We start from the raw sequence: 27,546 nt of genomic DNA, 5'->3' as shown, positions 1-27,546 counted from the left end.
ACACACACACACACACACACACACACACACACACACACACACACACACACACAGTTACACCTGAACCTCAAGGACAGAGAAAGAGAGAGAGAGGGAGGGAGGGAGAAAGGGGGAGGACAGACAGACAGACAGACAGACAGACAGACAGACAGACAGACAGACAGACAGACAGACAGACAGACAGACAGACAGACAGAGAGAGAGAGAGAGAGAGAGAGAGAGAGAGAGAGAGAGAGAGAGAGATTCAATGAGTTCAACAATATTGTCTCTGTTGGGTAGAAACCCATACATCCATTTCAGGATCCCTTTCAAAAGGATTCAAATTCAAAAGCATCAAAAGTAGGAGATGTACAAGCCACGTTTTGAGCTTGTAGATCTGTACTTTTGATGTTTTTGTGTGACAGCTTTAGTATGATCAAGCAGGGCTTTAATTTAAGGGGAAAAGATACACAAAAAGTTTAAATACGGAGATAGGAGGTTTCTGCCAAACAGAGACTGTGTGACGAGGGTGCGATAATGTGGTGGTGGTCGTCGTGGACACATGACGGTGCGAATGTGAGGGAAATGACAGTCAACAGAGTGAAGGTGAACATACTGCTGCTGCTGCTCAGCGCTTGACGCTGTTTGTGCTGTTATGGACACAAACCAGCTGAGCTCATCAGCATGCTATCGCGTGTCAAAGCACCTGGACCTGGATTTGATAATGATGCGAAATGGGGACATTAGGAAATTGTTGCTTCACCAACGTTTTCAGCGCTCCCTCAGCAGCCATTGCTTTATACTTTTCGGCGCTCTTGCGGCGATAGTCGAGTCTTCTTTCACTTTTGCCCCGCCGTTTGGTGCCCCGCCGTTTGGTGACCTGGGAAGCGTCTGTGTCATTTTTTTATTTGAGCTAAAAAAAAGCATTATTTTACACTTTGGCTATTCAAAAATAGCAGATCTACAAGCTCGTAGATCTGCTATTTTTGAGAAATCGTGAAAATGTGTGCAAATCTTTGAATATATATATTTTCAAGCGAACGTTTGTAACTCAAATCTTTGCTTCTGGGGGGGTCCCTGGAACAACATATTTTGAGATAGGGGTCCGTGGCCAAATACATATACATTTTGGGGTCGTTGACATGAAAAAGTTTGACAACCACTGGCATAGTAACACAAGTTTGTTCAAAAAACAGTTTTGACATTTTGTAGAATCAGCCTCAGGTCTTACGGCACTGGACATGCTGGGCCGCTTTACCTCTTATCCCTAAACTTATTAGCCATTTTTTGCTATTTTTAAAAACATTTTAAAATAGTTCAACCAGCCGATCTACATCGAGGCGTTGTGAGCTTGTAGATTGGCTATTTGAACAATTTGAAAATGTTTTTCAAAGTAGTAACACATGGCAAAGAAGTTTAGGGATAAGGGATAAGGCGGCCGCTCTCTCAAAACCCCCGTCACCTGATCCAGAATGCTGCAGAACACCCGATATTCAACCTTCAACCCACTTTTTGTCAATGTCACAATTTTGTCAAACTTTATGACAGTGGGACAGTGGACAGTGGAATGAACACGCGGTATTCAAACTAAGTAAAATGTTCAACAAATTATGTCGTTTTATCAAATCTTATGACATGCATCCTGAAGAGGGAGGACACTTTATAACTGCGGCTGAAAATGCAACAAGTAGACTGCCACGTCAAGTTATGGAATGATATCTTATGATTGTTCCTGCATTCCAACCGATGGAGAGCTCAAGTCTTACTTTTACAGTTTAAATGGTGCATACGTACAGTATTTTTTAGTCTATACAGTAAAATACCAAGATGTGAAAAGCAGCGATACTGTATATCGGCACGCAACAGGTCTGCGTTGGGCCTCCCCGTGGCAAAATCCTCGCTGTAAATTCAACTCTGAGAGTGTAAAAAAAAGAATTCACGCACGTTCCCGTAAGGGTTGGTTCTGCTGTGTGTAGGAATAGGATGGCTTACTGCGCTGCTTGTCTCTTGGCACGTCAATAATTGATGCCCTTCGCTTCATTGTCACCAAAAACTCATACCAAGAAAGGAGTGTCAGGCTCAGCTTACTTATTAAGTCTGTGTGAATGTTTAATGTGCACCTCATCCTCTGCTGATAACACATTGACATGGTGGGGGCGGGCGAAGCAGGGCAGTGTGGGACGGGATGCCGAAACATACAGATTTCACCCGTTGGTTCTGCGTCCCCGAGGCCAGCCACACCGATCATATCTGGTCCGTTTAGAGGGCAGGAGTATCAGTGTCATGTCCATCATGTCCTATAGTCCCGTGGTTCATGTCAAGGACATATGTATTTGGCCACGGACGGACCCCCCCACATCTGAAAATACTTTTGTGCCAGAGACCCCTATACGAGATTAGTTTTGTTAAAATGTATCGTCGCTGTCGGGCAGAAACCTCCTATCTCCATGTTCTAACTTTGTGTGTTTTTTTTCTCGTAAATTAACGCCCCACTTGATCATACTAGAGCGTCAAGCTAAAGTTAGCAGATCCGTAAGCTCGTTTTGAGCTTGTAGAGCTGCTACTTTTGCTGTTTTTGAATTTGAATCCTGAAAAGTAACAGTTTTGGACATACAGTATGAGGTTTCCACCCAACAGAGACATTATGAAAAAAAACTTCATCTGCTATTTGAAAATAGCAGATCTAAAGTCTCAAAATGCATCGCTCCGCAATGTGAGCCTGTAGATCCGCTATTTTCAATTAAGGCGCTGTATATGGGGTTAAAAGTGGTTAAGCTATAAGCCTATTAACTTTGTTTGGGGGGGGGGGGGGTTAAGTGGTCAGATATGGGTGGGCCGTGCATTTTCAGAGAATATTTATTTTATCAATCAATCAATCAATCGAGTGTGTTTTCCGGCTTGAATCAATGGAACCAACACAGTATATGTGTTGGTTCCATAGTTATCAGTATCACAATGAAAATCCACTTTTCAATGTTATTTTATCATTATGCCAATTATTCGGAAGCCCTCTTGGAATACCCTCATGGGTACCACCACCACCACCCCCAATGGGCCCGGGGCCCACAGGTTGAGAGCCTCCGCTGCTATGGTCACCCGATCTCATGAACGGCGGATGACGGTCGTGAAAGATTTAAACGTTGCGTGTTGGGGTGAGTGAATGGGCTGTGCAGGAACTGCATGCATAATGCAGGGCCTGACAGCGCTCCCTCTGTTCCTTTACAAGCATTAGTCCCGAAGCCTGTGTGCTTATGATGTCTGCAGAGCCCAGGAGACCTTCATTAAACAATCATAGGCTATGTACATATCCATGGCCGCTCCCATTCATATGCACGCACGCACACACACACACACACGCGCGCGCGCGCACGCACGCATGCACACAGGACTGCGTGCGAGAGAACTAGGGGAGATTTCCTCCAAAATCAATTTGCAACCCAGCAGCAAAAACAAGGGTTTCTCGCTCGGACGTATGATGATAATGAAATTCATGATAAAAGTCAAATGCAAACTTTACTTGTATATTTCAATATTGCTATAACCTATGCCCTATTTTATACTTTTGCCTATTTGAAAACAGCCAATCAACAAGCTCACAACTTGTCGCATCGTTGGGAGCTTGTAGAGCTTGAAAATGTCATGATATTTCTTTAAATGTATTTGTATTTATTATTATTATCATTTTGTACTTTGGTACTGTATGCAGCCTATATCTCAATGCCAATACGTTTGTACTTTCACTCGAGTCAAATTTTGAATACAGGCCTTTGTACTCATAAAAGAATATCTTTATATCGTAGTAATACTACTTTTACCTAAAACAATCAGTACTTGTCTTCCACCAGTGAATATGATATTGCAATTTGAACTTAAAGGGTTAAGACACCACCACACCCCATACAGAGCAGGTGCTGCAAGCGACGACACACCCACAGACAGACAGACAGACAGACAGACAGACAGACAGACAGACAGACGTTAGTAATGGCCGTCGTAGACTCAGACACACTGCAGACTTTTCCAAATGAGAAGCCTGGGATCAGATAAGGAGGCGTGTGTGTGTGTGTGTGTGTGTGTGTGTGTGTGTGTGTGTGTGTGTGTGTGTGTGTGTGTGTGTGTGTGTGTGTGTGTGTGTGTGTGTGTGAGTTGTCCTCCAGTCTGCACTCACTGTGACTACAGCTGGATGAGGGAAGGCAGGAGGCAGCTCGTTTACTCTGGGTGACTTGAAATGAGAGGAAAGGGAAGTGAAGGGAACCAACGACCTCTGGCCGACGGAGGGAAGAAGCCAAGTTATAGAATTCCGCCACAATGACTCCCCTCCCCGGGAGGAGGGCATGGGAGTGATTTATGGCTGTGTATATAATATATGAAATGTATGTAATATCACAGCCATAGGAGTAGGCTAATATTCTTGGTGTAAAGTCGCTGTAACATATTAACTGTAAAGCCACCCCCAAAAATAAAAGAAAGACCTCGAAAAAGGTGGACCACACAAATAAATCAAATCACTGTTCTATTGACCTGTATGGATGGTAGGAGGTGGGCACCAAGGAAGAGTGGGCACCTTGGTGTTAAATTGGCTATTTTTTTCCAATATGTAAAAAAAAATTGGAAATTGTTTTTAAGTAAAGTAAAGTAGGCTATACATGAATAGAACATGCTTAAACATTCGACAATTAAGGTCTAATATTTCTATAATTGCTAGAAAACCTGTACATTCAGTCATTTTGGGCCATAAACAAGAAGTTGATGGACAAATTTAAGTCTGATAATGTACAGTGCATGTTCACATCATGTATACTTAACATTATTATTTTTTTCATTTTTTTATTTTTTTACATTTTGAAAAAAATAGCCAATGTTACATCGAGGTGCCCAGATGTCCCTATAGTGCCCACCTATCCTGTATCCGTATGGACAGCTGATATTATTTACAGGTAAACAGGACTCACGTGTACCGTGTGTGTGTTTGTGGTGAGGTCTCATCCACTTCCTGTGTGTTTGTAGCAGATTGTTTTACCAGTGAGGATGTGTTTACATGGACTCTACAAATTAAAGTGTAAATAAAACAAAGCCAGTTACCCATTAACCTCTGGTAATTTAAACACTCCGCAAGCCTCTGTGTGTGTGTGTGTGTGTGTGTGTGTGTGTGTGTGTGTGTGTGTGTGTGTGTGTGTGTGTGTGTGTGTGTGTGTGCTCACGCACACACCCCGTACAACTAAATATTTAAGTAAAGTAGTGGTATACATCCTTAACCCCAACCACTGAGTTCAAGTTTAAATAACACCGTACTGCAGTGGACAGTAACACAGTACATTTACTCGAGTACTGTGCTTGAGTAGAGTACAATGTTTGAGTTACAAATATTGTACTTTTGACTCTTCTGCATTCCTAGGAAGGGAATAAAGTACATTACGAATAAACCACTTCAGCCCTAGTTTAAAAAAAAAGGGTAAATAGCAGATATATGTTCAGATCACAACATTTATATCAAATGTTTGCATTTGTTTTGGAAATGTTCTAAATTTCAATGCAACAATTTTGCAATTTGTGCTTTTGAATACTATTCTCTTTTAAAAAGCATTCACTTTTGAATATTGAAGTAGGCTACTATTAAATGCAAGAACAATAATACTTTAACTCAAACACAAATTTGACAGAGCAATTTTCGCTTATAGTTGAGTAGTGTTTGACCAGGAGTATCTATACCAGGGGTCAGCAACCTTTTTGACATGAAGTGCCAAGTTTTCATCGTCTTTTTTATGTCTAATGTATTTGTATTTAAGTTCATAAAGTTAACATAAGTATAACTAAATGCATTTGAAATTAAATAAAAAAAATACTTTTCAGGATTCCAATTCAAAAATAGCAAAAAAAATAGCTCAAAACGTGTCACACTGCGACACGTTTTGAGCTTGTAGATCGGCTATTTTTGCTACTTTTGTGTGACATAGAATGGCGAAAAAAGTTACAATATGGAGAGACACTATATGCAATGTGGCCCTCTGGAGTGAGTGTGGAAATAATAGTGGCCCTCTCCATCATCAAAGTTGCCCACCCCTGGGCTATACAAAACAACCTTTATTTCTTTTTAAATGTTTCTTTCACATCAGGATGTAATGATCATTAGTCTCAGCAATAACCCACCTATCTCCCAGACTCCCTCCCCAGTCAGTCAGTTTTCGATATTTAATTTCAAAAGGAAAAACCTCTCTCTCATACTTCTGCCAACGTGCCAGTGATCACGCTCCCCTGTGCCAATGTTGGCTCCCGTGCCTAAGGTTGCCTATACCCCTGATCTATACTTTGACTCTAGTGCTGGGCGTTGAGCACTTTGTCCATCAGTGGCCTTTACACACACACCTCCATCTGACAGTGATCATAAAACTAAGTCATATTTAAACGTTATACGTCAAATCAAAACAGAATAAAAACCCACGTCACTCAACAAATCTTGTTCAAGGTTAACTGCAAGACAAGCACCCTTGACCTCTGCCGGGGTTTCGGCTAACACAGAAGAAATCCTCCTCAGCGGTCAATTTACACCATTTGTTAACGCATTAAAGCCGGGAACGCATCTGTATTTTTAGATTTCTTTGGCTATTCAAAAATAGCAGAAATACAAGCTCATAGCGAGGCACATGAGTGCCGCGATACGAGCTTGTAGATCTGCTACTTTAGAAAAATCATGAAAATTGGTGCAAATCTTTGAATATATATTTTTAAAGCAAACATTTGCAACTCAAATCTTTGCTTCGGGAGGTCCCTGGAACAAAACATTTTTACAAATGTTCGCTTTAAAAATATATATATTAAAAGATTTGCACACATTTTTCACGGTTTAAAAAAAATCAATAGCAGATCCACAAGCTCATAGCGCGGCACTCTGTGCAGCCCTATGAGCTTGTATATCTGTTATTTTTGAATAGCCCAACGATATGTAAAAAATAAAATGACACAGGCGCGTTCCCGGTTTTAAGGGGTTAAATTACCACTCCAGATTGAAACGGTGAGTGCTGTGTAGTGTATCTGGGTGACTCAGCGGTGAGATTATGTAGCTTATACGTCTATTACGGCATCCATTCCTCCGGGCAGTCAAGCTGTCTCTGCCTGCTCTTATCCCCCCCTCATCGTACATACATGATGACACAGAGAGAACACACTGTCAGGTTACAGCGCTATCCTGTCTCCGTTTCTAGCCCAGGGTTCTAGTCTAGCCATGAGATACGACCATTACCTCAACACTGCTGGCCCTGTAACCAGCCACCATTCTCTCTCTCTCTCTCTCTCTCTCTCTCTCTCTCTCTGCCTGCCTCTCTCTCTCCCATACCTCAGCAAACAGTGAATTATTCAGGGTTAACAAGCTGTCGGAACACCAAACTCAATTGTGCGTTTTAATTAACACTTTGAGACCGGGAAAGCATCTGTGTCATTTTTTTTATTTCTTTGGCTGTTCAAAAATAGCAGATATACAAGTTCATAGTGCGGCAAAACTTGTAGAAACTGGGTGATCCTTGACATGAAAAAGTTTGAGAACCATTTTCTTAGTCAGGATTTAGAAGACATTTGTAGAAGCAAAGATTTGAGTTCTAATGTTTGCTTTAAAAAATATATAGATTCAAAGATTTGCACAAATTTTCACTATTTAAAAAAAAAATAGCAGATCTACAAGCTCATAGCGCGGCACTCGGTGCCGCGCTATGAGCTTGTATATCTGCTATTTTTTGAATAGCTCAAAGAAAGCTCAAAAAATGACACAGATCCCACGTTACGTTAAGACCCGGGTTCCCGGTCTCAGTGCGTTAAATCTCTCCCTCTCTCTTGTTGTGGTCTCTGTCCCGTTCTGTCGTGCCTCGCGGCGGACAGACAGACAGACTGGAGGAGGAGGAGGAGGATATACGGGGCCCGTGGTGGTGTGTGTATCTAGCATTACTAATCCTGTACTAGCCGCCTGTGACAGCCAGGTGACGGGGCGAGGAAGGTTGAACGCAAGGGGACACTTTGAGGCAGAAGTGCTTGGTATCAGGCTTAGGGTCACCCACCGGCACTCAAAGTGCTTCCTGCTTCAAGGGCTTCATGGGTTTTGGTTGCCCTCTCTCTCCAAGATTAAATGACTTTTTGGGTAACAGTTGTGACTGAATTAATTCGTGATTGTTGGCGTCTCGACAAAAACACAGATTGACTGTTCTTTCAGTCAGGATTAACCACTTAAACCCTCAGGAGTCTAGACGGACGACATCAAGACACGGAGCACAACAAACAAACAAACACGTCGGAAAGAGGGCATTTGAAAACAACAGAACTAAAAGTGAAAAGTTAAAAATAAAATACATTTTAAAATGAAAAGAATTATGAATAAGACCGGGAAAGCATCTGTGTCAAAGTAGGTAGCTGATACTGTATATTGCACTTTTACCTTAGCGCTAGGTATACTCTTAGTTGCTTGTTTTAGAAGAGAATGCACTTAAGACTTATGGTGATTAGTAGTTTCGTTCCCTTCCTATGTTGAATGCACTTATACTGTAATGTAAAAATTCTATGTAAATAATAAGAGTAAAATTACAGTGCAGAAGAAAAACTAAAGGTTTTTATCTTTGATTTAAAAGAACAAGTATTCTGGAGCGGCCAGCTGCTAGTGAATGAACACTTTTGAAGGAATTTAATGAACACGATTTGTGAGGTCACAGTGAGCTTGACCTTTGACCTTTACCTAATCACTTCGTCCTTGACTCCAAAGTGGACGTGTTGTGCCAAATGTTATGAAATTGCCTTGAGGTGTTCCTTCCTGAAATATCACCTTCAGGTTGACCCCATGTTGAGACAAACATGACGTGAACTTGACCTTTGACCACCTATACTTCTAATGAGTGCATCCTTAAGTCGTGTTCCCCAGGACGGGCGGGGATACGCACCTGTGACGCTATTTAGGCAAGAGCGGAAGCAACGAGCTGTCCGTCCAGCATATGGGATTTACACTACTTCCTATAGCCCAAACGGCTCCTGTCCCTTGGGCTGCAGCCATGCAACAACGCTGCTGTTTACTTTGACCAGTGGTGGAAAAGGTACTCACATTTTTTATTGAGTACTTTTTCAATTGCCTAAGATGTAATCCTGGGCGCAACTCTCCCTCTGCCAGCCTGGGGAGAGCCCCGAACTGAGCTCATGCTTCCTTCAATGCATGAGGAGTGAGCAGGCCGCTTCTTATCACCTGACACGGGGGAGTTTCCCCCGGTAGGACGTAGCGCGTGGAAGGAACACGTTATTCCAACCACGACCCGACTCCGGATAAGCGGTTGAAGATGGATGGATGGATGGATGGATGGGAGTGTTTGTTAATGTTTGCACGTTCAATTCCACACTGTTGTAAGTCAGAATGAAAGGGAGTGGTTCACGCACGCACACACACATTTGTATTAATGTACTTTTAAGGACTTATAGCACAGTATTGAAAATTGCCAGAAACTGCTGAAAAATAGCCGATAAATAACCGATCTACAAGCTCACAACACAGCGCAGATCGACTATTTCCCGGTGCACGACACCGACATGCAACTAAGCATAAATCAGGCAAAACTCTAACCTTGATCCCTAAACCTAACCTCTAAATGTTTAATCCCAACCCCGAAACCTAACCTCTAAATGTCTAATCCTAACCATAACCGTAATCTGAATCTTTTACTAATTGTGAACCTAACTCCCCCAATATATATATATATTTGCAACCATAAAACAACCATTTATCTTGTGAAGACCAGGAAATGTCTATTTCTAAAATTCCACTACCAATACACATACTGTGCGGAGCTTTGGCAATCACAAGCAATTACAAGCGCGCGCACGCACACGCACACGCACACACACACACACACACACACACACACACACACACACACACACACACACACACACACGCATGTTCATGCACATACAGTGCCACAGCTCAGCATTAAAAAGAGCCAGCATCATTGTCACCGTAGACAGACAGGTGACACTGTCCTTAAGTATAGCAGTATAATGGACACTGGATACGCCGCGCTAATGCAGGCAAGCATTACACCACAGTGGTGGAAAGTAACTAAGTACATTTACTCAAGTACTGTAGTTGATTCCAATTGTGGTACTTTACTCGAGTATTACCATTTACCCTTTTGCAAAATTTCAGAGTTACATATTTTACTCCACTACTTTTATTTTACCTATTCAGTTGCTTTGCAGATTCAGAGAATGAATACGAATATAAATAAAATAAAAATAAATTATGATACTGTTAGACTATTGATCAGTGGGGGAAAGGACATTTACAAGCGATCCATCATGTACATATGGAATATAGAAATAGGTGTAATTAGCTGCAATATTAAAGTGATGAACACATTAATGCATCAATGATTATAATTCAGCAATATTATATATTTTTCTTAATAGACATTCTGCAACATTTACTTTTGGTACTTAACTATATTTTGATGGTAACACTTTAGTACTTTGACTTAAATATGAAAACTTATGGGGCCTAATATATAGAGTGCCCCTCCAACAGCAGTTCCGCCCATAGGGCACACCACGGATGTGAAATATTGCACTGTATAATTGACAAACTCTGTGTTTGTTACTGAACAAACACTCTACAGCAATGATTACTATCAGAATATAGAGATATTTAAAACTTATTTGAACAAAAATGTATACACCCCTTCTAAGCTGTTAATAGTTGTTTTAGTAAGCATATGAGGAGAAAACATAATCTGTAGACTATTTCAGATCGTTTAAAAGTAGCACAGCACAGCACAGCACAGCACAGCACAGCACAGCACAGCACAGCACAGCACAGCACAGCACAGCACAGCACAGCACAGCACAGCATGATATACTGCACTTGAGGAAGCTGACAGACTGGAGTCTGGACCACAAGACAGCGTGAGATAATGGACATATGATACTATGTCGCCCTCTAGTGCGGCTGTTGCCACACTGCACCAAAAATATATAGCGCTGCACAACAATCATGCGTTTACATACATGTTACATACATCAAATTATCTTTATTTCGTTTTATGTTTTTGTCCTTTTAGTTTTATCTTTGGTTTAAGTTTTAATTGTATTTGTTTTTACTGATAGTAACCATTAAAACTGTCTAGCGAGACTAAACTAATTGATTCGCATTATGTGGGGAACTAAAACAATGCGACGCCAACCGGAACCCAGTACCGGAACACAATAGTTTTGTCCCCCTTTTTTCTAAACCGGATCACACGCACCCGGCTCAGTTTGGAACCAATACCAGGCAGGCGTTCCTCCATGGTGACGCGAGTTTAGCTCTGCACATGAGTTTTTACATAAATCGCATGATCTGTATTTCGTTTTATAGTTTAGTTTTATATATATATATATATATATATATATATATATATATATATATATATATATATATATATATATATATAACCCATTAAAGCGGGTAAAGGCTCTGTGTCGTTTTTTATTTTAGCGTTGGCTCTTCAAAAACTACAGATCTACAAGCTCACACCTTGTACATCTACTATATCTGCTATTTTTTTCTTTAATCTTGAAATAACTAGTGATTAAGCATTTCATATCATAACAGCTCCACGAATCATGTTCAACCCAGATTTGGCTCAACAAAGGGAATGAACTCGTTCTCATGCTATTCATCAAAAATGTGGAATGCCCTATCAAAAGGAGTAAAACCCTACCCACTTTCAAAACTGCCCTAAAGATACACATTCAGCAGGCTGCAATTCGAAAATGGCCCCTGTCCAAGTCTTAACCTACCCCCCCCCCCCCCTCCCCTTTTTCTTCTCATGTACATGTTTCACTCTTCATACCAGTAACCTGTAAGCTGATTGTATGACATTCTGTATAGTAGTGTGTATATCTATATCTGTCTCTTATATGTCATCATGATTTGTGTGCATGGGGATCTTTTAAACAACTCAGTGCTTAATGAGTCTTCCAGTTTAGTATGTATTGTGAATTTGTACTTCCATGTACTGTTGTTCTCATGTCTTACTAAATAAAGTACATCAACCAATCAATTTGTAAAAAAAAACAACAAAATATTACCGGACGTGACGTCACAGGGAACGCGGCCTGGTGTCCTTCCTTTCCAGTTCGGCTCCTCCTCGGTGCTTCACCGCCTGCTGCTGCTGTCTGTCACCAGGAGAAAGACAGCTTAGAGCAGACTTTTACATTTAACGTATTTATATAGTTTTTTTTATTATAATTCCACCTCAGCCAAACCCACACCATGTACCAGGTAAAGCCCGTGCTGGGGGACATAAAGGCAGACTTACCCACGTGCATGTACACACTGAGCAACATACACCATGGAGACACACAGCAACAACACGCGCTGCTTCAGGTAATTAAACACCAAATAACCATTAATAAGCTGATCATTATGGCTGATCGATCATCCGCAGAGCCAGTGGCACAGTTTAAATATCATACTTTAGTTAATTATGTGTTTTTTAAAGGTGATCAAGCCCCCTGAACTATAATGGCTTCTGTTAGCCTCGTTAGCTCACTTTCGCCTCCAACTCTATGGTAGCTTCAAGCAACTTAGATCATGTTATAATGCAAGATGGAGATCATCTAAGTTGCTTATTGTGGCTCATAGTAGAGCAGTAAGTTGTTGTCGTTTGCCCCTCAAAAGAGCTGATCTACAAGCTTGTTGTTAGCCTGGAGATCTTGTCATCTAGTCATGGAGATTTAGTGTAGTGTCTATCTGGATGATGCAATCATCTTCTTCATCAGTCATGTCAAGTAGTGTGACAATATGTTTGATTGTAGCTTTGGATCAAGACTAATCATAGATGTATTTTGTCGATTTTGACATTTGCATGTGATATCTATGATCATAGATACGAAAGTAAAAGTCAGACTCTATAAAATACATCTATGAAAGTCTTGATCCAAGGCTAGTTTGATTGACAATGACACTTAATAGCAACAATCATACCTTTTTGTTGTTGTTGTTGTTGTGCTTGCATGATGCATTGCTTTGAGTTTGACGTGTGTGTGTGTGTGTGTGTGTGTGTGTGTGTGTGTGTGTGTGTGTGTGTGTGTGGGTGTGGGTGGGACTGTGGGCTCCCACCAGAGCTCAAAATAAGTACAGTACATTGATGAGTTGAGTCATCAGTTTATGATGTTTATGTATAAAATACCACCAGTGGTTCTGAAAGTGGGGTCCCGGGACACCCAGGGGATTCCAGGGGGGGATGTTAAACCACTTAAAGACCTATATCTGTTTAATGCTCATTACAAAATGGCACAATTTCTGTCCACTCACTCAGTGTCTCAGTCAGAGGAGGGCTGTGTGTGGACAGTGCAGAAAGAAACCTGGCTTCTATTCCAGCACATGCTACACATGCATTTCCAGGAAGAGAGAGGCTGTAGTTTCTATTAACTTTGGATCCCCATCGATGATGATGTCATTCATTGGTAGGCAGGTTTCTGAACTGTCCACAGCTGAGACAGAAATGGTGCCTCCTTATAGTGAACATTAATCAGGACCAATTATACAAAGACTTATACATAAAGACTTAAAAAAAATTATACAGGGCTGAAAATGGGTAATGTGCTCCTTTGTTAAGAAAAATTGCTCATAGATGTTTGTATAGTATTGCTTTATATGTCTTGATGAATTGAATAGATAGGACCACAATGGTCAGGGCTTTTTGTGTTCTCCTTTTAGCATTATTGTACTATTAACTGTACACTCAAAACAGAAAAAAAGACACAAAAACAGTCATCATACCTTCTTCAATCAGATGTCATGAGCCTTTCTCTCTCCTCTCCTCTCCTCCTGTCAGAATGGCGAGGTTGACCCGGCCATCAGAGCCCTGGAAACGCGCCAGGACGACATCATGAGGAAGCTGTACGAGCTGAGGGCGGCCGTGGACGGACTGGCCAAGACGGTGGCCACGCCCGACGCCGACCTGGACAGCAGCAGCCTGTCCGGTGGCGCTCACAGCCCCGGCTCCTCCTCCTCCTCCTCCTCCGTCAACACCTCCTTCAGAGGCACCGCAGACCTCGACGCACTACTGGGCAAGGTGGGAAACAGAATATAGTACAATTTAGAAGTTAGGCATCAACCCATTAAGACCTGGAACGCATCTGTGTCACTTTAGATTTCTTTTGGCTATTCAAAAATAGCAGATCTACAAGTAGATAGTAGATCGGCAATTTTTGGCGAATCGATTTGTGTACAGTGAAATAAGCAAAAGGCTCTTTACAAGTATAGAGGGTTTAAGTGGTAGTGAATTTGCAGCTCAACAAAATCTAATTCATCCTTGACGGAGGACAATTTCACGATACATTTAAATCTCTGCGATACGATTATTGTGAACGTTTTCTTTTATCACAATGAACAATATTAAACGATTATCGTCCCATCCCTAGATGCAGGTTTTATCGATTCACACGGTTCCTCCTCCTTCACTATTAACACCCGTTATGTTTCTGTGCCACAGGACATGGGCGCCCTGCGTGACATCGTGATCAACGCCAACCCGGCGCAGCCCCCCCTCACCCTGCTGGTGCTGCACTCCCTGCTGTGCCAGCGCTACAGGGTGCTGTCCACCGTGCACGTCCACTCCTCCGTGTCCGGCGTCCCCCAGAGGCTGCTGTCCTGCCTGGGACCGCCACACAAAGACAGCTACGACCGCCAGCGCTTCCAGCTGGGCTTCACGCTCATATGGAAAGACGGTAAACAAGGCTTATACGAGGAACACGAGTACGCGCCCACATTGCATAGCGACACAATTATTACATAATCCTCTAATCAAAATCATTTTACATAAACGCAATTGTGTTTGCATAATCGTCATAAATATAGAAATAGCAGATCTACAAGCTTACAACACGTCACGAAGTGACCCGTTGTATGCTTGTAGATGCTTGTAGATGCTTGTAGTAAGCTTGTAGATGCATGGGTCAGGGGTTTTGAATACACCGCTTTGTCAAGCGTCTATAGACGGATTTCCGCGCGACGTCATCACAGAGCAGAATGCGCAATCTGCGCATGCCCGGGTGAAAGGCGCGTTCGAAAATACAGCCCTGAGCGGCAGTGAGCGCACTGGCCAATACAAACTAATAGGCGAGTGTGCTCCGGTGCGTAATTTCCAAACGCACCCATAGGCTTCCCCCTCCTCTGCGCGGTCATATTCCTCTCATGTTTACTAACAGGAAACCCGTCTATACGAAACACCATTGGCCCTTGGTCGGGGGGAGGGTGGGGGGGGTTTAGCTGGGCGGGGAGGGTGATAATTGTCACCGCACACACTCCTACAGCACCTGTCAGCAGGGAGTGTTGGGCGGTAGGAGTAGAACCAAGGCTCTACAACAGCAGTGACAATACACACAGAAATGTGTGCGGGGAGGAATCAATAGGCTCTATGCACAGCAGCCATATTGTGAAGACATTATTCACAGGTGTTACCAATGATGCTAATGAAGGCTCTGTTCCATTTAGTGTAGCACAGTGGTTCTCAGATTGTTCAATTTCCACGACCCCCATAACTCTGAGAGTGTACAAATGGAACCAAATGGACCCTTACGGGTCCATTTGGTTCCATTTGTACACTCTCAGAGTTACACACTCGTAAGGGGCCATTTGGAACCCCCTTAAGGAACCATGAGGGTCCCTGGACCCCAATTTTAGAGCCACTTGGTGTAGCAGAGTGTTTCCGGTGAGCCAACAAACATGTACAATATCAGCACCCTGACTCTGTTTGACCAGAATGGAACAGAGCCTTCATTAGTATCATTGGTAACACCTGTGAATATCTTCACAATATGGCTGCTGTGCATAGAGCCTATTGGCATAACGACTAAATTGAGAAAAAGGACTAAAAAATATATTTTTTAAAGATTACCATGCCCGGATAAACAATAAAAGACACGTTATATATTATATAATATCGCATTCTTGCTACAGTACGTATCGATTTAAATCGAGCGACGTTTCGGTCACATAGACCTTCAGGCATCCTCCAAATGTATTTTGTATTAAAATCAATTACTTTGATTTAACTGTCCGTGTCCCTTAACTCTTGCTCTGCCCGATCCAAACAGTGCCCAAGCTCCAGATGAAGTTCAGCGTGCAGAACATGTGTGCCATCGAGGGCGAGGCCACCGTGGCGCGCTTCCTGTACCGCCTGCTGACGCCGTACCCCTCGGACCCGGGCACGGCCACGCTGGTGGACAGCTGGGTGGACACGGCCTTCTTCCAGCTGGCCCAGGGCAGCGTCAAGGACCGCCGCGCCCTCACCGCCGCGCTGGGACGCCACGCCTGGCTGTGCGGGCCCGAGCTCACGCTGGCGGACATCGCCTGCTACTGCTGCACCGTGCAGAGCGGTAAGGGACCGTCACCGCTAGGGCTGTGAATCGTCTGCTATCTCACAATTCGATTCCGATTCTTGGGGTCACGGTTTCTGATTTTTTCCGATTCAAAACATAGGATTTCAGGATCTACTCCAGTCTGCTGGCATGAAAGCAGTAGCTTTTGTAATTGTAAAGGTTTTATCAACTGATAATAATGTAAATCCAAGACAACATGTCTAATTTATTCATGCTTGCACACATTTTAAATTGTACAAAACTTCAGAGTCTGACACTCTCTGTTCTGTTACTTCCCAGTTACCAGAACAATAAGTTAAAGTAATACAACTGCTGTAACATAAATACAATTGGTAGGCTTAGGCTATCTGCCAGCCCAGAACTTGCCACTTCTCAAAAATCGAATTATACAGAAATACTGGAAAATGAGAATAGATTCTGAATCGTCAAACATTAGAATGGTAAATAGCCGATCTACAAGCTTGTAGATCGGCCGTTTCCACTGTTTAAAAATGTATTTGGAAATATAAAATGTATAATGTTATGATATTTACAATATTTGGCCATATTTACAGTATTTATTTTGATTATTGGCAAGTCATCTCTTTGTATATTTCACTAGGCTTAGTATTATGTATGTTATTTATCATAATAAAAAATAAATGCAATGTTTTATTCATAATTATGTTCCCAATGTTCAACTAAACTTCTGTGACGTTTACAGCCGCCCTGCAGAGCGACAGAGTTGATATGACCGCATCCCCTGCCAACGTCCTGAGGTGGCTGAAGGCCTGTGACAACCTGGGTCACTTCGATGGCATCAAACTGCTGCTGCAGTGACCGGACCCCCCCACACCCCCCCGCCGCCCTCTGCCGAGACCACCGGACCGGACTCCTCCTCCTCCTCCTGCCTCCCATCCGAGTGCTGTCCCCCCCTCCCCCCCATGGAGCTCTGCGTTGCAGAGAGTCAGAGAGGGCATTAGAATAACTAAATAATGACAATAATAATAACTGACAGTTCAGTCAATTCAGTCCAGAATTCAGTTCCAAGTGAATTGAGTTCAGAATATAGGCTCTGTGCATAGCTGTAGTCCCAGGTTGTTGTTTTTTAAAGAAGGTGGCGTACCCGTTTCCTGTTAATTCTCTGAGCATTCAGACACTAAAATGGCATTTTTCAGAGAGACAAATCGGGAGAAGAACTACTTTGTTATCGACCTATCTCTTCTCTGTCCCAGCATCGTACTCTGGTGAGATCTAGCAACAGTGATCATAGGATGTTCGCGAGATCTGACGAAGCATGGGGTGGTCGTTTCGTCCTAAATCAAGCATCTTGATCTTTGTCAAAAAAAGCTAACGCCATCTTCTGGGAAAAACCTGGGACTACAGTTGGGCACAGAGCCCCATACCAGTTAAGTTCAGAAATGTGTGAAAAAGTTCTAATATTTTCAAGAATTGTGCAAAATAGCCAATCTACGAGCTCGCAAACACGGCCCACGACGCGTTGTGAACTTGTGGATCAGGCTATACAGAGTAAAGTATATACTGTAGGATTTCAACTGGTTAACACATAAGGAAAGTGTTAACATTTTAAACGTCAGGTGACAACCGTAACAGTGCAGGGTTCAAGTGATGTGTGTCGTCGTGTGTGTTGCCACCCTGCTGCTCCTGTTAAGAAAAGGGAACCTAGGCAACTGTTGTGTGGATGGCAGGGTGTAGATGTGTCAGTGGTGGACAACAATGTACTCAAAGAATAGATTCACTTGTAGTCGATTAAGTGAGAGTTGCTCAGTCAAATACTCAAATTTGTTCTCGAGTTAAAGTGCTGGAGTACTGGCATTTAAAAGTATTCAAAAGCACATATGCTTTAAAAGAAATACTCTTAAGTGTGCAGAAGTACAAATTAGAAAGTACATTTTTCTTAGTGAATTTCAACAGTGAAAATAGCTCAATCTACAACATGCCTCAAGTAAATGTACTTTGTCAACTGTCCACCACTGGTATCTGTTAGTACAAATGCTGTTGAATCACCTGTGTGTACAAACACTGTACACATGAACACAAAACACTGTACATCTCCCACCCACCTTGTGCCTCAGTAGAAGCTACTTAATGTGCAGTATGGAAACAAATGAATAACTTTGTAGCAATTTATTTCCTAATAAATTAACATTTCCAGGTTGGAACTTTTTGAAGTATGTGTCGTTTTATTTTGTAAATGTGCCACTGTTTTCTAAAGGTTATAGTTATACTAAGCTTATTCTCGTTTGAAGTGTCACACTGTGTCCACTAGGGGGCAGGATAGGCATACCCAACAAGCTCACAGTATCATATTTTGACAATAATGTCCTATACACATGCACACACACCAAATTGAACAATGTTCAATTTCAAAAAGAGGGGTAAAGACCCTGGGCTGACCTGTAAGTTTGTTTTCCAGTTTAGAGTAAAATGACAGCAGGGTGAACACATGGCAGGCTGCATAGTACTGACCTTAAGGAACACAGCTGCAACTAATCATCATATTAATAATGGGTGTGTTAGATTTGTGGTCAGTGTGTACTGACACACCTGTTGTCTGCTGTGGCTCCGGACACACCCAGACCTAAATCGAACTCACCCATTATTGATTTGATAAGCTTGGGAGTGGGTTACTGGCCTGTTAGGTATTCGTGGCCTCAATTACTGTTCAATTTGACTCACTTCACACTTGCAAGCTGTCTGTATGAGAAAGGAACAGCACATCGTTGCTGTCGTTTGAATGTAAACCTTGTACGTCCAAAAACGTTCCTTTTTTAAAATAATTTTTAAACATTTTAAAATAGCGAAAATCGCTGATCTACAAGCTCACAACGTGACGCGTTGTGGGGGTTGTTTTAAAACCGAAAGTAAGAAGTAAAAACAGTGCAACAGAAAACAATGGCGGCTCGTTCCATGTTTGTTGGCTGCACTCGGTTCCATTCTGTTTCACTCGAACAGTTCACACGGATACGGACGTGCACATGCGTGCGTTCATTTACGTCCCGGACAAACAAACTGTAGGGAAAATACGGATTTCAGAAAGAGGACTGTGTTTCAATGCAGGAAAACACCCCAGCATCATTATATAGTGGCTGATAGAGGGGAAAAAATGCTATATATATATATAAATATTTTTAAAATGTAGGCTTAATGTTGCCTAGAATCCCTTTAACATAGACATTTCATATTATATTATGTCTAAAATGTATTAATTATTTTTTGAAAATAGCAGATCTACAAGCTCATAACATAGCTTGAAGATCGGCTATTTTCAAATGGCCGAAATGTACAGTAGGGCTGAAGTGGTTAATGTACCTGTACGTTTTGTAATAATTAACAATAAAAAACAATTGTACTGGAGTAAATGTACAACATTTGCCTCTGAGATGTAGTGGAGTAGAAGTAAAAGTAGGCCTACTGATAATTGGAAATACTTATTTTACATAAGTACAGTACTTGAGTGAATGTAATTGCAGTAGATACTCTCCACCACTGCATAACACTAACAGAACATAATATTTGTATTAGTCACAGACAGACGTCAGTGCATTCACAATTTGTATTAATGTCCACAGAGAACAAATAACACTCCAAAACAGTTAATCATTATTTATATTTCTCGCTGCTGCTTCACAATTAATTTACCATTTTGCAGAAGGATACATTTATGCTGAGGTTAATAAACTGCAGGGCAGTTTTTCATACATAGGTATGTGTTTCACACTAATAAGACCATTGTCATGAAAAGTAAATCTTAGTTTTAATTGAAATTTAATTTGAATATTTATCAAGTCATTAGCTTAGCTGTCTGGAGTATGTTTTTTATGTTAACTAAACTAAGTTCACATACTCAAAGTGAAGTTCAGATTAAAAACAATATGCAAAAAAAGCTGTAGTTTAAGATCATGTATTTTCTAAAATAGGCCTATTTTCTTTTATACCACTTCCTCATGGGGGTGCGGCCGCACACTCAGCACCCATATTTTCAGCGGATATGTCAGGGTTACACATCATCATGGCTGCCAAAAATGTAGAAACAGCCATAACCTAACATGGAGAGAGCCATCGAGATGTAGTTCAGATTGGTGGTCCAGAAAGCAAACAGGTAGACGGTCTTGTCGCAATATTCCAGCAGCGTCTTATCGTAGTTGGGCTCATAGATGGAGTAGATCCACACGTTACCTAGAATAAATGAGGGGGGGGGGGGTATTTTAGAATGTTATTGGCAATGTGATGGTTTTTACACGTTTCTTAATACGATTGCAATCTTAATATAATAAACTTGAAAGATTACGCTCAGAAGAGTGCATACCAGCACTGTGCAGATTGTCATTTACACCTTACATGTGAGTGGTTACTGTCTTATATTGGACCTTATTACTTATAATTTATGGACATCACAAGCAAATCTAAACCAGATGAATTCACAAAAAATCCACGTTTGCATACAGACTATAATGGCAGCTTTTACATGTTACTTTATGTAAAATAAACAGATCAGGAAGATGCAGGACTCAGTCGTCAGGAACCAAACTCCATACTTTATTGTAGATCTCATCACAGCAGAGAGAGACTAGTGTCTCCCTCCAGAGCTTCCCCCATCACCCCCCACATCAATGTCTTACCCACATTTATACAATACTGTCAGGAGAAGTACACAAGGTAACAACAGATGGTCACTCCTTCCTTACATGGGCTTTATTCTATAGTTGACTCACACTTAGTCGGCATGTTTGAAATAGGTTTGCAAGAGTCGGCTGTCTGTAAGGAGTTTATCTAGGAGAGGAGTTTGACAAGAACAGGTGATGATTGGTGCATCTACCAATACATTCAATTTATCAATACCACAATGACTGTTATATGAATCTTATCCACCACAAGACATGTGGCATAGGTCTGATGCTAATCTTAACCCACTGTTTGAAGAGAGGCGTCTGCTAGCTTGAAGCTTGGTGTGAAGTAATGTGATTTGCATCTCCATTGTTAACCTCAAAAACATCAGGTCTAGGCCTTTGTCTTCACTCCCTCCTTCCTCATGCGGTTGCAAATCGTAAGCAGATGTTCAAAGGGCTCGACTGGTGGGGGGGTCTCACATTTTGGGGCTCTCGCTGACACACACACATGGAACCTCCTTCTTATTCTAATGTGAAGCTATAAGAATTTAACTGAAATGTGACTTGTTACTGTGCCCACTCCCCAGCCGAAGGGCTGCGAGGAGAGGGCTCCCTGATTCTCATGCTGTTACTTGTTGCTGAATAAACCGAATCATGATCCAAATGGTCCAGACGTCTTCTCCACTTTATTCCAAGCAGCTAGACCTGGTAACCCACAGTCCATCAGATACGACATTACATCATTTGCTGTTGGGTGAAAACTCGGTTTGTCCAAAAATAGTACTTTTCAGAAAATAAAATAAATAAATAAAAAGAATAACCTGTGTTCCAATGGATTCAATGTAGTTATTATTTAGTCTCAAGCTCTTGTTAATACTTTTCATTGGTTCAATATTTATAAAACCCACAGACACACTTAACCACTAATGAACACAGAGGTTTCTGTTCGCCAGCACAGCGATGTGGAATGTGTGTTTGTTTTCTTAGGCTGTGGAGGAACCAACCAGGCTTTAAAAACTCACCAGTGATGAACCAGCAGAAGATGAAAAGACCTGTCACAGAATTCCAAATAGTGGCGATGTTGTATTGCATCCCATGCAGGCAGCAAGAAAGCACATTTTGCACCAGGCAGAAACATCCCAGCACCAGCAGGTAGATGGGAATGTATGGCTGACTGGGGCACTGGTCCAGGTACACCGCACCTGTGGAAGACATTATTATCGTTGTTGTCGGGCAGAAACCTCCATATTTTAACTTTTTTGTGTTTTTTCAGAAATTAATGCCCTAATTGATCATAACTATAGCGTCACACAAAAGCATCAAAAGTAGCATATCTACAAGCTCCAGCTTGTATACTTTTGATACTACTTAACCCTGAAAAGTAACATTTATTTTTTCGTAATATTAGGTTTCCACCTGACAGAGCGACATGGGTGAGTCTATAGCGGTGGTAAAAACATGGTGAATGGACTGCATTTATTATATATCGTTGCTGTCCGGCAGAAACCATTTTGACGCTTTTGCATTTTTTCCCATAAATCAGGGCCATTGAATACCCTTTACGTCTGTGTGTTGGTAAAAAAATATTGCACCAATGAAAAGCATTAAAAAGTGCTTCTGACAAAACCAGCTAACTCCATTGGATCCTCAAATGTTCTGCTGTTCTGCTTTATTTTTTGTTTCCTAGATTTTGTTTTAATTATTATTAATTCAAAATATTTTCTGGACAGAAAAAAAAAAATTTGTTACCAAGAAAAATCCCCAACAATGCTAATATTTTCATGAATTAAAAACAAATTAAATTATTTTAAAATACATACAAAAGAAATCTAAGAAATCCTATAAATTAGAAAACAAATGTTTAAGAAGTAGTGAAAATAGCAGATCTACAAGCTCACAAGGCGTCGCTTGTAGATCTGCTACGTGTTCAAAAGTACATGCTTTTAAAAATACTTAAGGTACAAGTAAAAGTAAAAGTTGGGGTAATTTTCTACATTTTTATATCAATGAATTGCTGTAATGTTTTCACAATGAATTTATAGAACCTTGTAACTTTTGTTTCAGAGAAGTAACTCTCTGAAACCACCTGCAATGCATGCACTGATGTGCTTGTTGAACCACTACATTATACAAAAGCCTGCAGAAACACCTAAAAAAAAAACATAGAAATTACTGAGGAACCAGAACTAAATAAGTGTACTCCTATACACCCATACAAGATGTAATAATACAGAAACATTGAACTAGTATGCTTACGAGGTTGACATCAAATATATTTATTTTTCTAAGAAGTGTAAAAGAAAGGCTTAACAAGGGGGTCGAGTGCCATGTGGTAACTGTTCGATTCTGCTTCGATAACTTCTTGTCATCGAAAATAGACGATATACAAGCTCACAACACATCACTTCTGCTACAGATTGTGAGCCTGTAAATCAGACATTTTCAGTATGTGAGGATGTCGTACGACGAAGTATACGTCCAGCTTAACCACCCCAGAGCTGCCTTCCCCTTGGATCTGGTCCTATTTTAACAGCATTTCTCAGCAATATGGTAATGATTAACTAAGGACCTGTGTCAGTGTCCTAACAAAGCAAGGGGGTCGACTGGAGAAGTGGTCTCGTTGACACATCACTCTAAAAGAACAGCAGCCGCCAGTGCGGTACAGGGTATCTACGTGTATAATTATCTATGGAATACCACTACTAAAACTAGTGGGGTCGTCATCATGCCAGCTTGTGACGGACATTTTGTGATTAATGTTTTATTTTTGTCACAGCCTGTGTGTGTGTGTGTGTGTGTGTGTGTGTGTGTGTGTGTGTGTGTGTGTGTGTGTGTGTGTGTGTGTGTGTGTGTGTGTGTGTGTGTGTGTGTGTGTGTGCGTGCGTGCGTGCGTGTGTGTATACACAAGTAAGACGCGCGAACGCTGGAAGCGAACGCAGCTCGAAAATAACAATAAGAAGAATAGAAAGGAATGAGCAATTACTTGCCATCTTAGATATCCCAATAGATGAACTCGTGTAGATGCTTGTAGATGTGTTATTTTTGACTGTCGCTGCTATATTTTTCTCAGAGGAGTGTAATGAGTCACCCAGGGGCACAGGCGAATTTCAGCCACACTGTAGTGCATGCAGGCAATGAGAGCGTGACTCACATGGGGGCAGCCAATGAGAGCGTGAGTGACATGGGGGCGCGGCTGCACACATACTGCACACAGACAGACACACAAGCCGAGCCGAGTGTCATAGTATGCTCCACTTGGCCTTCCGCGTTCGCAATTATATATATATATATATATATATATATATATATTTATATATATATATATATATATATTTCATGAGATCTATTTAGCCACTGCCTTTTCATTATTATTATAGACCCCTATTTCAAATAATGCAAGACAATAAGTCAATTGTATGTATCCTTCTCATGCAGCTCCATGTGAACACGCCATTTCTCGTCAAAGATGTACGGTTCTCTTATTGTTTCAGCTAGCCACAGAAAATGTGCATCCCTTAGTAACATGTAGGTGATACTTATGTCTATCAAATATGGGTTTATTGAAAGGCAATAAAAGGCTAGCCTATGAAGTAAACGTCGGGCATATGGTGTCCAATGTTACGGTGCCTCAGTGCGGTAGCAGAGTTCATGTCGGAACATGAGCAGTGTTGCCAGAATTTGCAACCCACGGTATGAAAAGCAACCGTGTCTATGAAAACAAGCCCACAAGAAGTGACTATAGGCCACATGTGCACTTCAAACCTATATATGTCAGCTATTAAACAATGTGCATATTGTTATCGGCTATTTGACAATAGCCGATCTACAAGCTCACAACCACAACCCGCAACTACTATTATTTACAAGTAACTTTACAGAAAAACAAACCCAATGTGGCTTATAATAAGCAGACCTGGCAACACTGGCAGAGAGGGAGAGAGCACACGAAGATTGCATTGGGGACAATGGCTTGCGCAGTCTTCTCTTCTCTTGCACGGTGATTGGTTTTATTATTGTAATGGCCAAACCACACCTATGCATAATGTAACGGGTAGTGCAGGTGTTTTGAGGAGCGTATGGCATTTTTTGCACGTCGCTCGTGATTGTTTGCGTGACATTAGAGCTTATTTCTACTGTCAGCATGTCAGCGTTGAGCTCTTTTTATTGGACATTCATTATGTAGATATGTAAATACATAGCTCTGGGTCTGGTGGGCAGTGCTGGACAGTAAGTTCATTTACTTGAGTTCTGCACTCAAGTAAAATGTTTGATTATCTTTATACTTGTATAAGTTTGTTTACGTGAGCTTATGAATCTGCTATTTTCACCAAAATGCTGTTTACTAAACTAAAGAGTCGTACAAACATAAAATAGAATACACTATCCATCTACTCACCAATTGCAATGTGGGCAATGTAGTACATCACGGGGAGCACTAAGGCACATCCTAAGGGAAGACAGATAGACGACACATTTGTACAAAGTCAACCAAACAGAAATAGTGTTAATTGCATGGTTAACTTTTAAAGGCAGGACGGCCTTCTCACCTGTTGTGCTTTGCGATGGCATTTTAAGAAGTGAATGAAACCTAAAGAAGAATATAATAATAATAATAATAATAATAATAATAAATATAGCTGCAAGCAGCGATAATACAGGGCCAGACATGGAAACTGGAGAGAGAGAGAGAGAGAGAGAGAGAGAGAGAGAGAGAGAGAGAGAGAGAGAGAGACATGGAAACTGGAGAGAGAGAGAGAGAGAGAGAGAGAGTTAGGGGCAGATGAATAATTTTCATAAAACTGCAATAGTTAAAATCTATCTCCTCCTGGGATTTTTGAGTACTTTGCACAAAATTCTTTACACATGAACTTTGGACCTCTGCCGACATAATGATGCGAGCGCATTTTTTCTAAGTGAAAAAATGCAGAAGTTAGGAGCCAATGACTATTTTTCATATAATTCAAAATGGTGGGAGATCTAAAGGTCAGAGGTCAAAAGTCAGAGGGTGAAAGTTGTTCAGCATGAGGAGACGCATATGTGTATCCAAGTTTCATGGCTGTAGGTCAAACAGGGCATGAGTTGTACCTGTTCAAGGTTGGCATTTTCAATTGAGTGCTATAGCGCCACCTTTTGACGAATGAGTGTGAGAATTATTTCTTGATCGTTTTTCATGACCATCTACCATATGGCCGAGTTTCGTAAAAAGCGACTGCACGATTCAGCCAGAACTGCGAAAAGTGGCAGAAGAAGAAGAAGAAGAAGAAGTGACAGAATAATGCCAATAATAAAACAGGTCCAGAGCTGAGCTCTGGCCCCGTAAAAACAAAACAAAGTCAGTGTGGATGACAGAAGTGCATCAAGATTGTTCTTACCTTAAGTGATGTTGACAGTTGGTTGCCTGGTTCTGCATGTGAAGGTGCACTCAAGTGTGGCGTATTTAAGTACCACCGATAAACGAAACTAATACTAACTTACTGCTGATTTAATGGTTAAATGTTGTATTAAATCATGTGACTTTGAAGAAATGTTATCACATAATCTTTGTGCATGCGCACATGCATGCGTGTGTGCGTGCGTGTGCCGTGTGCTGTGTGTGTGTGTGTGTGTGTGTGTGTGTGTGTGTGTGTGTGTGTGTGTGTGTGTGTGTGTGTGTGTGTGTGTGTGTGTGTGTGTGTGTGTGTGTGTGTGTGTGTGTGTGTGTGTGTGGGCCGTAGGGGTGAGTCTGTGTATGCTAGCTAGTTTTACTCTCCAAACAAGTAGGCTACACCTTTCAGCTTCTGGACAATACTTTAACAGTATTTAGCAGGGACATCTGGTGTTTTTTCATTTTAATAGCTTTAAAGTTTAAAGATATCAAAATGAAATGAGACAAACATCTGCTAAATGTTTAAAGTTTAAACATTTAGCAGATGTTTGTCTCATTTTTAAGGTTGTAAATGGGCTTGCACCTCCTCCACTGAAACAGTTCATAGAGCAAAGCCTAGAGAAAGTGATGGCAGAGCATCAAGGGCATACCAGAGAGGACTATTCAGACATAGTGTCTACTCTGTTAGAGCCTCCCATCACTGGAATAGTCTCCCTTCTGAAGTAAGAGAGACCACCAACTATTTGACCTTTAAATTCAACCTTAAGAGTTGGCTTAAAGCAAACTAAACTTGTAATCATGAGTAATTATCAGCTGTATTTGTCACTGGTGTCATTTCTCATATTTTACTCTCTCAGTTCTGTCTCCTGTACTGTGTTTACTGGTACTTCTCTTGTACTGTATTGATATGTCTGTTTTTTGTATGGATAGTTATATCACTACTTTTAACAGCCTGCTCAGGGACTACAGATGGAAAATAGCTTTTGGCTAACTGACTCATTTACATGGATGTGAAAAGAAAACTCACATGTTGATTAATGTGCACTGTCCATGGTAAATAAAAAAAATAAAAAAAGCAACTTCTCCTGCAAAGGGAAGATCTATACCCATTATTGATTTGCACCCGTTGACACCCATTATTGATTTATACCCATATCACACCCATTGATTTGATTTGCTAGGGCGGTGGGTTACCCACACGTCACACTT

General features: G+C 41.3%; 2 protein-coding genes across 2 annotated transcripts; one reads left to right on the top strand and one right to left on the bottom strand.

Annotated features, from left to right (window-relative positions):
• Nucleotides 1-12,115: 12,115 nt before the first annotated feature.
• On the top strand, nt 12,116-18,524 carry aimp2 (aminoacyl tRNA synthetase complex interacting multifunctional protein 2). The gene is made up of 5 exons (XM_084073061.1): nt 12,116-12,361; nt 13,815-14,054; nt 14,475-14,709; nt 16,078-16,359; nt 17,066-18,524. Exons 1-5 carry the CDS (start codon nt 12,248-12,250, stop codon nt 17,179-17,181), a joined length of 987 nt encoding a protein of 328 aa, XP_083929187.1. The 5' UTR covers nt 12,116-12,247; the 3' UTR covers nt 17,182-18,524.
• A 1,838-nt stretch (nt 18,525-20,362) lies between these two features.
• On the bottom strand, nt 20,363-25,541 carry LOC311054800 (transmembrane protein 272-like; the record flags this gene model as incomplete). The annotated part of the gene is made up of 4 exons (XM_084070803.1): nt 20,363-20,541; nt 21,995-22,174; nt 25,369-25,419; nt 25,520-25,541. 4 exons carry the CDS (start codon nt 25,539-25,541, stop codon nt 20,363-20,365), a joined length of 432 nt encoding a protein of 143 aa, XP_083926929.1.
• Nucleotides 25,542-27,546: the final 2,005 nt, after the last annotated feature.

The sequence above is a fragment of the Gymnoscopelus microlampas genome (genome assembly GCF_963454915.1).
Source record: "Gymnoscopelus microlampas genome assembly, chromosome: 11".
In the NCBI taxonomy this organism is placed as follows: domain Eukaryota; kingdom Metazoa; phylum Chordata; class Actinopteri; order Myctophiformes; family Myctophidae; genus Gymnoscopelus; species Gymnoscopelus microlampas.
The sequence above is the reverse complement of the archived record's forward strand: the minus strand, read 5'-3'. Positions and strand labels throughout refer to the sequence as shown.

Coding starts and splice junctions, on each gene's coding strand:
- aimp2 (XM_084073061.1), top strand. CDS start 12,248: ATGTACCAGGTAAAGCCCGTGCTGGGGGACATAAAGGCAGACTTACCC. Junction 14,055..14,474: donor TCGACGCACTACTGGGCAAG/GTGGGAAACAGA, acceptor TCTGTGCCACAG/GACATGGGCGCCCTGCGTGA. Junction 16,360..17,065: donor CTGCTGCACCGTGCAGAGCG/GTAAGGGACCGT, acceptor TGACGTTTACAG/CCGCCCTGCAGAGCGACAGA.